We start from the raw sequence: 12,386 nt of genomic DNA on the forward strand, positions 1-12,386 counted from the left end.
CAAATTATTGATCTCGCAAATTTATGATTGCTTCTTTAATAAGTCAATTTAGTACCTAAGTGAAATTAAGAAGCGGGTCTCTCCATGATTTATTTTAGCAATAATGTTTGCCATATTTCGCAGAGATAAAACAGTTTTACTGTGCTTGCTAAGCGGATTGTTTTTCAGTTAGTTCCATTGGACTACTTTTTTATATAATTCACATATCGAAATGTCAAAAGCATTATTTAGCTGAAAAATCTAAAAAATGGCTACAATCTACTCCCTTTCCTCTTTTACCAGTTACGCTCGACTATCCAGAATTTTCAGATATTCGGCAATTTCCGAGTATGCTGGTTAGTTAAGCTTTTACTTTTAAAGAATGACTGCATGAAGCAATTTCCCGCCTTCTGATTTCAGAAAAGTTTCTGTTTTTACTTATTTTTACTTAAATTACTTTGCTTGCAATATCTGTTAAGGGAAAACTGTTATACAATGAAAATTTAGAAAATGTTCAGAATTTTGATTTAAATTAAATTATTTAAATATCAATAGGATTGGAAAAATAAATTGTATTTATTTTTAGGGGCCAAGCTTATATAATAAATATGGCTTATTATTATAAATTTTCTCTATTTTGAACTTAAATTCCATCACTAAATCTTGTAATATAATTTAGTTCTGGATAGCTTTTCCCCCCCTCTCATTGTAAACTAGTTCTGTAAATTGAACTGTTATTTAAAATTAAAAAAAAATAATGTTATTGTTTTCCGTGTTGAGTAATTCTCATTTTCTCATAATAAATATTGAGCTTCTCATATTTTAAATTACGTCTAGTTTTTCTTTTAAGGTTATGCAGTTGTGTATATGTAATTAGACAGGTGCTTATTTTTTTTCTTAAAATGTCCTTGAAAAGTGCTTATAGGTGCTTACTTTTTTTTAACTAAAATGTGGCTACGAACCCTGTTTAAAACATTTAAAAAATTTTACTTTGTCGATTGGCCAACTGGGACTACCCCACATCTGTTTGTAAGTGAAAGGTAATATTAATTTCTACCATGTTTTATAATAACATTGTTTCTGGGCCCATGGAAAAGTTAGATAACGTTCATTTTTACAAGACAATGTCTGGCATCGATATCATAGCTTAAATACTCAAATGATACTCACCTAGGAGTTAACAAACAGATGGCCACATGCTTTTTCCAGGCATTCTGGAAAATCAGTTCTTGTTTATATAATAAATTTGATAAGTAATGATGAACTTGAACATAGAATCAGCGATCATTATTTGTCATCATTTATGTAAAGAATTGTCTTTCAGCAATTCAAAATTGGCCTTTAAATATTCAAGCTAAGAAACAACTTCCAGATCAGGTACTGAAAGAATTCTGAAAATAACACACACAGACAGCTTGAGGTATCATCAAATTCGAGCACTTCACTGGCCTCAACATGAAGATTGTCTACCTAAGGATATAATCTTTGTTAAGCTTCATGTTCCTTCAGGAGGAAATTTCTGAGCATAATTATTCATCTTATGCATGGGAAAATCCATGGCTGCTTCATTGAAGCAATGCAGAAAAAAATTTTTTTTCCTCCGACCGGCGGGCACTTTTTTGTCTTTTTTCAACAGTGGCCACTCCTAAGGCAAAAAGTGGCAACCATTTTATTATTCAAACACCAAATAGGTTTCCACCATTGCCTTCTGTGAAGGGAAGGGCCCTCCGGTGTTGCAGTCAGGCTTCCTTAACCACTATACCATCTAGGCGGCAATGCAGAAAACGTGGAAATCATGTCAAAATTGTAAAATACTTATGCATGATAAGCATCCATAAACTATGTGTCAAATAGGACCTATCACATGTTCTGAAAAAATAACAACTTTGACATTTATGAAATCTGTCTTTGATTATTTTTGAATTAGTTTTTTTCTGTAGGTTTTGCTTGAGTAGATCACCACTTCCGACTGCATACAAAAATGAAAGCATCTTTTTCTCTGTAAAGTACTGTATTTAGTTCAATAGCTTGCCTTTCATTCTAATCAGAAAACAAATTAACTCTAATCAGAACCATCTTTTCATCAAATATTCATCTACATTTTTATTTCTTAAACTTTATCCTAAAATGTAAGCAGAATCTTATTTTCAAGTAAATTACACTGTTTTGATTAGAACCAACAAAAACTACAATATAATTTTAAACAATGTATTATGTACCTGGTATTTGATATAATGATGTTATGATAAGCAATGTCTGTTAGAGCAAGCAGATTTTTGAATCTCTGCTTATAAAATGAGTTTTTCCCAACTTATGAAATATAGGACATGCACAATGAATCTGTAAAACCGACTTTTATTAGAATAATTGTACATTTTTAAATTAACTGTTTTCTTTCCAAAATAGGTCTCCCTGGGACAGCAGTTATATCTTTATGATAATAGAGACATAAATCTGCAGTTACCTGAGGGCTACCATAGTGTAGCTGGAATAGGCTCTATAAAACCTACTAATTATCACTTGGGAGTATTATCGTAAGTGTTACCTTTCATTTGAAAGTTATGCTTATTTACTTCTCCTTGAATAAAACGAATTTTGTAGTTGCAGTTGTCTAATCTAATTTGAACTTTGGAAACATGTCCTAGTGTCACTTCATACTCCTTATTAGTATTTAAAACCATAATAGAAGTTGTTGTTTCTTTTAGACTAAAAAAAACCCCTCAGATGTTGTATTAATCTACAGTTAAGAAAAATATCATATTTGATTTTTATAATGTAAATCTTAAAATAGGATACTAATAATCAAATAGGTAAGTAGTGGAGCAGAACCTCTTGGCTTTTTACCTATTTGGTAGGCAGTTATTGGAAGGTAAACATATTGCATTTTGAAATTTCTTCATTTTTTAATCATTAGAGAATATCAGTTTAAACTTCTAAAATTGTATTTGTTAGAATTTTTCAAGCTTTAAAAAAAAAAAAATGGCAGTATCAGTTCAGTTCTATTATATATATATATATTTTATGTTACAGGGCAGAAGCTAAGTTACCAGGAGGTCCACTCGTAGAAGAAAATGTGAAATGTTATTTACAGTACAATGAATATGTTGTTTATGATCCAAAACAAATAAAAATGCGCTATCTTGTTAGAGTTAAATTCAATTTTAAATGAATATTTCTGTTTACTCTTTTACATTCACTTTTTAAAAATTTTTAAACTGTTGACACTTTTTAAAGTATTTATTTTGTTAATATTTTATATTTTTATACTATATGCAACACAATTATATTGAAATGTTTTGCATCTGCTAGATTTGTGGTTCTGAATAAAATGACCCGTGGGAAACTCATTAATTGTAAAGGCGATATTAAGATCTTGAACCAGAAAGACAGTTTTAATATTGAAATGAAACAGATTGTATAACATTTCTATGAGCCAGACATGCATTAATTTTGTAACAGTTTAAATTTTTTACAATTTTTAAAGATTCAGAGTGTGTTTGAAGACTGAAGAATTCTTCTATAATTTGCAGCAGATGCCTTATTAGTAGCACTGCTTTACATTCTAAATTTAACCTGTTAATTGGGGATGTCATTTATATTATTAACAATGCTTTAAAGTACCTGAAATATTATACAGTGTGATGTTTAATATATTAGTGCTGATTTCAGTGTTCAAAAATTTGGTGCATTGTAAAACCTTTTGCTGGTTTTAAAGAATAATAATCTCTTTTGAAAGGAACTGATATTTTTTTAACTGAAATTATGGCAGTTGTTACACATCTAATATTTTAAAATACAGTAAGATTGCGTGTTCTATCTGCTTTATATTTAAAATTAATTTTTCTTATTATGTTCATTTTGTTATTTAGAATGTGTTTTCCATGTACTTTGTTATGCAGCATATATTTATCCCCTCTCCAAAAAATGCATGCTATTTTTAAAGATATCAGCTATACCTGATACATGAAAGTATTCTGTTTGGGGGGGGTCATGTAAGTAAGCCTTTTCTTTACAAATTTATTAATAAAAAATGAATAACTTTATTAAGTTTTGGTAGAAAACATAATAGTGATATAAAATTCTGTAAAAAAATGTATGTCACATTAACTCAAAGTAGCAATGCTACAGCTGCTTAAGTTGACTTTTACTTTTTTTCTTTTTGTGTGGTGTTGGCTACAGGTCTTTCTAATTATGTGAAATCAAAAAGTGAATTTATTTTTTTTTTGTTAAAATCTGATCTTCAGATCTTAAACCTAAATTTCAGGGAAGGGGAATTAAAAATTCAGGACACTAGAAAAATTGATTTATTTTTTTTGAACAGTTTATTATAAACAAGATTATTAATTTTTTAATGGTATTTTATATTTAAGATAAGCTCAATAAGTTAATCTGAGTTGAATCGATTGGTCAGTTAAGTTTTTAGCTAGGATTCCATCGCTTGCAGAAAAATGTGTTTAAAGTTTATGGTTAGAAAAAGTAGTACTCAATTAATGATTAAGTGGACATATTGCTAGAGAAGCTTAATCCATAATGTCAAGCTCATATAATGTATGCCTTACTGTTCTGCAAAATTATCCATTTGAACCGTTAATTCCTGTTTCCAAGATGGCCTGGCCTCTTTCCTTTTTCTTCTTTTCAAGTGGTCCTCAGTGTACGATATTTTGATGATTCCATGTGGAGTTTCAGGGCTCCAGTTTGGGTTTATAGCATTAAAAATGCATTTTCAGGTGTTAAATATATTTTATGAACTGTAGAAGAGTGTAAAAATATTCAGTTCTTCATGACCCTCACCCCAATATAGCATTTTGTTATGAATTTTTTTAATAATTAATCCATATAATGCATAACAAATTTTAAATATTGTTTTTGCAATTGTTTCATTAAATTAAACCAGGTTAAGAAAGGTTGTGATACAAAGAATTTCATTTGTTGTATTTATTGTACAGTCAAAAGTCGTTAATTCGGACACCCATAATCCGGAATGATCTATAATCCGGACCTCAAAGCTGCAAACTTTCTGCGCATGCGTCGAGTTCACGCATGCGCACAGGCGTTTACGAGAGCGCGTAAGACCCTTACGGCTGCGAATATGTTTGTGCGCATGCGCGTTTAATGTGTAACGGAGTTATATGCTAAGCTAAAGTTATCTAATTCAGTTAATGTTGCTGATTGCGTTGTTCCTTAATCTTCGAATTGGATCCAGCTTATTATTTTTTGCAGACTGTTAGAGCAATTTTATAAAAGTAAGCTTGAACTTTCGATTATGTCAAATAGAATTTCCGATATATATTTACTACAAAGCGAAAGTATGTTTTGAAATCCGAAATCTGTTTATCAATTTCACGCTGCTCTGCGGCAGAGAGGGGGGGGGGGCAGAAACGTCATTATTAGATTATGATAGATTAGAAAGATTATGTCAAATAGAATTTCCGATATATATTTACTAATATGTAATTTGTATCTACAAAGCGAAAGTATGTTTTGAAATCCGAAATCTGTTTATCAATTTCACGCCGCGGATTGGAAGTTGATCTGTCAGCACTATCCTTATCTTCAGGGCAGATGTTTTTATTTTATTTGGTTTATAATTTCGTACTAAGTGTAGTATTTCATCTCGATATACTCCGTCTTTGATATGATTTAAATCAAGTTCCTCGTCATTATAATTCTCTTCCGATAGTGAAGAAAGTGACCCAGAGGTTATTGAAAACAAAAACATTTCGATTGACAAATTAGTCGGTATTCTCAACACAGCAATTATAGGACTTGAACAGCGGAACTTTGTAACTAAACAAGAAATTATGTCTGTTTAATAGAATTAAAGAGAAAGTATTATCACATGAAACGAAGCAACTTACATTGAAGGAAATGTTTAATAAAGTAAACAAATAAATATTAAGCTTTTTCTTTTTGTAAATTTTGATACCCTTTAGATCATAATTGTTCTTTATTTCATAAATTACGGTTTCATATTTTTAATTTTGTAATTTCTGCATGCCATCTTACGAGATTTAAACTGATGATCTATAATCCGGAAAAATCGATAATCCGGAATCGCCGAAGTCCCGACGAGTCCGGATTAACGACTTTTGACTGTATTAATTGTAAGGTGTGCTGTAGAAAGGTCAGTGGCATTATATAATGCTAGATAATTCACTTTTCTAATTATTGCCATTTTTCTGTGTTTTAAAATGATTCAAAACACTAGCTGTGCAGGAAGAAATTGCATTTTTCAGTTATTTCTTTTCACGTGGCTGTAATTAACATTAGTGTCAAATAATTTTTTGCAGCAATATGTTTGCCATGTATTGTCAAAAATTCATTGACTTTCTGAATACTTCCATGACAAACAGCAATGATAACCATTTCAAAAGCATTTACAGACATTGCCTATTTCCCTTTTATTCTGTGTATAGTGATGAAGTAACCCCTGAAGATACTTTCTTTAATGTCTGACCTTAGGAATAGATATATGATGGGGGAATAAAAGGTATCATATAGGTGCAAAAATATTATGCAAATGATTGAAATCCAATAGAGAAAATAAAAGCCATTCTAGTAAATTTGTCAGAATTTCTAAAAGCAGGTGGAAAAGTGACATATTGTTCTTCATCATATTTGTAAAAATAAAGCTGTTATGATATATCTTCAACCTTTGTCTTAAATTAGAAATGCAAGATTTCTTCGAGAGGGGATATGCAAAATTTCTTTTCTTTGAATTTCTTAATATATATTAATGTAATTACAGCAGCATGCAGCCATAGCTTTAAAATAAAATGCAATTCATTTATATATATGAATGTAATTACAGCAGCATGCAGCCATAGCATTAAAATAAAATGCAATTCATTTATATATATATATGTGTACACACACACACACACACACACACACGTACTGCGTATGTCAAAATGTGCAAAACATGAAATAGTTCTTTTAATGGCAAGGTTCTTAAGAAGTGTCTTGATTCTTTCTAAATTCTCTGGCTATGTAGGTGTAATTTAAGATGAAAACCTTAAAAATGTAGATTTGCAATATTTTAGAGTACTGGAAGCATGATTTAGTTAACTGAATTTCTACTTGCACAAACAAATATGATCAGAATTCAATTTTTAAAATCTATTTAGTTTAATCCTAGATTATCAATATAATGTTTCTTCTTAAAATAAATATCCAAAGCTTATATGTAAAAATTATTCTTGTATATTTTGAATATCCAAAGAATGTATCATCTAGACTGCTTTTTTTAAATCTGAATTTGTGAAATATAGTGGTTTGACCAGTGAATTTTGTGTAGTATATATGTGATTTTCTATATTGCACTGTCATTATCTTGCATTGTATTACTGTGAATTTGTTTCATAAATTGTGATTTTTCAAGATTTTGTGTTTGTTTCTTAATTTTTTAGCCGATTGTTCTATATATTTGAAATCATTATTTCTGTTAGAAATACTATAATTTAATATTGTCTAACACATTAGAATTGCATTTCTAAATTATTTCTTCAGAGCTTCCTAAATTTAGTGAATGCTATGTATATGCCTAATTCATTCCTTGTGCTGACAAACATTTTAAAAATCTAGGGCTTTAAAAAGAATATTATGGCTTTTGTGTGACTTTGAAACAAATGGCAAAGACTGAAAGGTTACATTTAGTTCGAAACTTACTCAGTTACCACCTTATTATTGCCACATACACTGGTACGTTGTAATATGCAAAGAATTCTAGGCTACACATGAGTAGTTAGTGTTTTTGTACTGGAAGTCCTTTAGTCTGGATGATGATCTTGCAGCTAATAACAGAAATTTCAAATTGGAGGGTGCACCATTATTGTTAACTTTTTAAAATGACATTCATGTTGACGTTTTATAATGTATATGTTGTTGGAAGCTTTAGATCTCACCTGCCAATCAGCATCTGAGTGGCAGAAGCCATGAACAAAAATACCCGAAGTAATGCAGGCTGAATTAAGTTCTCAGTGATTTTTTACATGGATTGTAGGAGCTTTTTAAAATAACAATATAAATAAATCTACCAGTTTCTTTTAGAAAGCCTTCTATGAAGGCATCCACCATTTTAAGTAGAAAATCTTTGTGTGCTTTTGCCATAGTCACCTCTATTTTAGAGGCACCAGATGGCCCATCTGCAGTATTTTTCAAGTTTTCGTATGTGTCTAAGATGACACTGTGTAGATAGAAAGGCCCATTAGGCCAGCAGTTTTCCATGCTGTTATCTTTTAAACCATACTGCATGCAAAAATATCAAACTTCGCAGTATACCAAAAGCATGTATCATCATTAATTTGATAATATATATATGTTTTTGACCAATTAAGATAAATAATTTTGCACCATTATTAACTCTTTGTTGCATCATGTCCACTCTAGTAGACAAAAGTTTAAATTTGTTTATTCTTCTGTAAATGCCTTAACAGATTCCATTCCTGTGTTTATTCATTCTATATTATTAAAACTTTCAACTGTCGATCATAGATGGCTGTATATTCTCATAGTAAACATTATATAATATTGCTCACATTTTCTTATACTGCCATTTTTTATTCATAATTAGTAATTTTAGACATTTTATTTTAAATATCAGTTTGAGAAATTTGGGGTGTGGGTAGATAAAGATCTACCGAAAAGAGTGAATTGAAACCCAAATGTACTGCTTATCAAGCCAAAACACCACTGGAAATGTTTGTTTGACAAGAAATTTCTAGAACATTTGACATTTGAATTCAGTAAATACAGGTTACAAAACCGTAGCAAAATGAATTCAATCACAATCCACGAAATGAAGGTATTTTGGGGAATCTGTATGTACATGTCAGTTGTAGGTTTACCATTTAGAAGATTGTGATGATCACTGCAAAAAGGCAGGAAATGATTTCAAATGCAATGACCGTAAATCGTTGGGAAGAGATTTGTATTCATGTACATATATGCATGCTGTCCACTGTAGTGAACAAACTGTAGCAATTATTTAAAACAAAATTTGAATAAAATAATTTTTTTTTATTATTACTAAGGTTATTTTAAGTAGAAAAAATACAAACATTTTTGTTTAACTTCTCTAGATTATTTGTATGCAACAAAGGGTTAACTCCGAATTGGTAATGAAATATGTTTCACCCTTAGCATAAAATATTTTTAAAGACATGCAAAAACTTTTCAATTTTCCCCAAGAATTTTTATTTTACTTATATTTTTACTAAAAAGTACTTGCTATAACATATATACTTATTAAAATTATTTGAAGCAATACTTGTTTCCTCACCTCCAATTTGTATGCATTTAATGAAGTGAATATAAGAGCCTTAGTGTTTGTTTTTATACATCTTTAAGATCACATTGGCATATTCTTCTATCTTCCACAGTATCCAAGTTATTATTTGCACACTACTCTATACAAAAATGATTCAGATCAAGTAAAGGCTGTCGTAAAGATAAATATGTTCTAAAAAGAAATTTTTAACAGTGAACATGTACTGAATGTTTTAATATGTTTCGAGGTTATTTGTTCTGCATGTCATATAAGGAAGCCACCTGCCTTCTGAGACAGAGATTGTCTCTTTTGGCACCAGGAACTGGTTCTGTGTATTTTATACCAGTGTTATTTATAGTCGAAAATGACTATCATTTTAGATAAAATAATCATTAATTCAGGATAATGTTGATTGGTTTATTGCTCTAATTCTATGATCTCCATACTGTCCATTTACATTTTATTTTCATGTTGGGTTAGGATTTCTGTATTTAAAGTTGTTACTTATAAAGTGCATTATGTATGTTTAAACACATTTCTTATTGCACTGATAGGTGTTGGGCCTAATAACAAATGATGCAAACCTTTTTAAAAGAGCATGGTTACATGTATATTTGATAAATGTATATTAACAATGAGCTAAATCAAAATCATAGCAAGAAAAGTCGTCCAATAAATTGAACACTGAGGAATTAATTCCTTTTATACTAAAAGTGGAGTCACTATTCTCATAGTATTTTGCAAGTTATACATCAGTACTATGCAGATGCAACTCCAAAATGCTGCATAAAATCATATCAAATAGTGAAATTCTCTCGAATTTGTCTGAAAGAAAAAAAAAAGAATCTGATTTTAAAATTAAATTACAGAAACTTCGGAACTGAGAAATAATAATATATATTAATGGTTTAATTCCCATCCCCTCCCTTTTTTTTAAATTTCACTTTTTTATTTTTTAATGTTTATGCAAAAGTAATTCCCAAGGAAGAAGAGTTTTCCTATACATACAAGTATTAAATTCAGCACAATGTACAGTGGAACCTCGAGATACAAGTTTAATTCCTTCGAGCATAGCGAAATTCTCGCATCTAGAAACAAACTTCCCCATTGAAAATAATGGAAATCTAGTTATCCATTCTGCACCCCCAAACATATTGACATAAAAATAACTGTTTCTAATAAATAACTGGTAAATAATATAACCGTAGTTTGCCTTTATGATAGCTTTTGATACCGAATCACCTTTTAACTGCTTGTTAATCCACACCAACAACAGCTTCTCAACATCTAGGAGTTTGATGGTGCTTGAAAGCAAAGGTAACTCATTTGGCCTTAAGGTAAGGTAACTCTTAATTTCTTCCTCCTTCTTCAAAATAGTACAGGTCGTCGATATCGAACAACTGTAAGTCTTCACCAATTCCGTTACTCTTATACTACGCTTATGTTTATCTATGATTTCTTTCTTAATTTCAATGGCCATGTCTTCCTTCTTTTTATTTGCAGCACTATCTGAGGCAACAATCTTTTTAGGAGGCATTGCGAAGTAATTATTTTCACGTTAAATGCCCTGCGTGATCTGACTAGAGGATTTCCCGAGTTGAGCCGGATTGGGAAATAGCGCCATGAATACCAACAGCCTGGCTCATTGCTCGTTAGTAGAGTCAATGCTCGTATTTAGAGACAAATTTTTCGTTCATACGTTCCTCGTATCTCGAATTTCTCGTATATAGAGGTGCTCATATCTCGAGGTTCCACTGCATTACTATGATGATAAAATTGCATGCTTTTTTTTTCACTTTATATAACATAAGTTTAGGAGAACAGCAAAAGAGTGCAATTAAAGAATTTTGTTTTTAAACATTTCAGTATTAATTAATCAAGTTTTGAGAATTATATATGAATACTCATTCAAAACATTTACATATAACAAAGCCTTGCATGCTTTACTGTAATAAATTAAGTAAACAATTTGTCTCTCGGTATTGGTATATTGAATTTTATTCTTGGTGGTTAATTTCTTTGGAAGATTTTAAAATTATTAAATAGTACCTTTTCCCCTCTAATTTTCAATGAATCAGTATATAATAAATATGTGTTTCAGTATTATTATTCTATTTACGATAGTATTGTTGGTTAGGTTATTTGAATATGGCAAAGTACACGAGGGCTATCTACCTAATGGAAAGGAGGATATTTCAGCGAAAGCTACCTAGTATTCACATACACGAAATGGGAAAACCAACCATGCAGCCAGCACATTCTCCTGCGGTCGAACTGTCAGTATTCAGCGATCTTAACTACTTAGCCATTGGCGAGGCCAATAATTTTGTATTGAACAATATATTTAATAGTAAATTGTTTTTGTCTTATGAGATTTGGGAACCATTTAGGTAAAAATTCGTCTGTTTCAGAAGATAGATCTTAAAAGAAATTTAAATCTCATTTCTGTTCAGTTTAAGTTTGTAATTCAAAAAGTTTTGGAATGCTATTCTTTTACAGAACTTAATAAACCTTGCTAAAGCAGAGTCGTGCATTATTTATGTAATGAAACCGACCTTTCTGTTTTTCAAATGTATAAAACAGAATACTGAAAGAAATTTTTTTCCATCTCTTTGTGTAGGTCAAATTTCGAAATTAATTTTTCATCCCCTTCTACCGTCCCGATTTTTCCGGATTATTTCACATATAATACATATTTACAATGCCAAACAATATTCAATAGGGAATTATGGAATTTTGACAGTTTTTCAAAAACTAATTTTTCATATATTATACAGTTGCCAAGAGCGATATATTTTTATATCAAATGATTTAATTCGTATTATTGGCAACCTCACGATTTTAAGTGGTAATTAGATCAGATATCTAAAATGTAAAAACAAATTTAAATATTGAATGTAACTATATGGCATGGGATAGATCGATTGACCTTGAAACAAAGATGACATCTGCTGCGCTTATTAATGGGAATAGTTTCTCGCATTTGAAAGAGACGATTTTCTTTATTATTTTTTCCCAAGCTAAAAGGGTCGAGCAGTAAAGACGCTGAACACTGTTAGTTCGGTCCGAGGTTCGAATCCCGCGAACGGGTTGGCTGCATGGGCGTTTTCGTGGTTTTCCTCATGTGTGACGTGTATAC

The 12,386-nt window shown here is 30.6% G+C and overlaps 1 protein-coding gene across 3 annotated transcripts in view; it reads left to right on the forward strand.

The window, feature by feature from the left end:
• Positions 1-7,361, forward strand: part of LOC118188352 (poly [ADP-ribose] polymerase 2-like) — a 90,216-nt gene extending 82,855 nt beyond the window's left edge. For 2 of the 3 annotated variants that reach the window (XM_085808862.1, XM_085808860.1), the window contains 2 exons: positions 2,386-2,513; positions 3,010-7,361. In XM_085808862.1, the coding sequence (XP_085664988.1) occupies positions 2,386-2,513; positions 3,010-3,148 (267 nt within the window). In that variant the 3' untranslated portion in view covers positions 3,149-7,361. The remainder of the gene's footprint in view (positions 1-2,385; positions 2,514-3,009) is intronic. The other variant, XM_085808861.1, reaches the window with a different exon arrangement.
• The last annotated feature ends 5,025 nt before the right edge of the window (positions 7,362-12,386 follow it).

The sequence above is a fragment of the Stegodyphus dumicola genome, chromosome X2 (genome assembly GCF_044657685.1).
Source record: "Stegodyphus dumicola isolate Sdum_Otavi_A_Nest chromosome X2, ASM4465768v1".
In the NCBI taxonomy this organism is placed as follows: Eukaryota; Metazoa; Arthropoda; class Arachnida; order Araneae; family Eresidae; genus Stegodyphus; species Stegodyphus dumicola.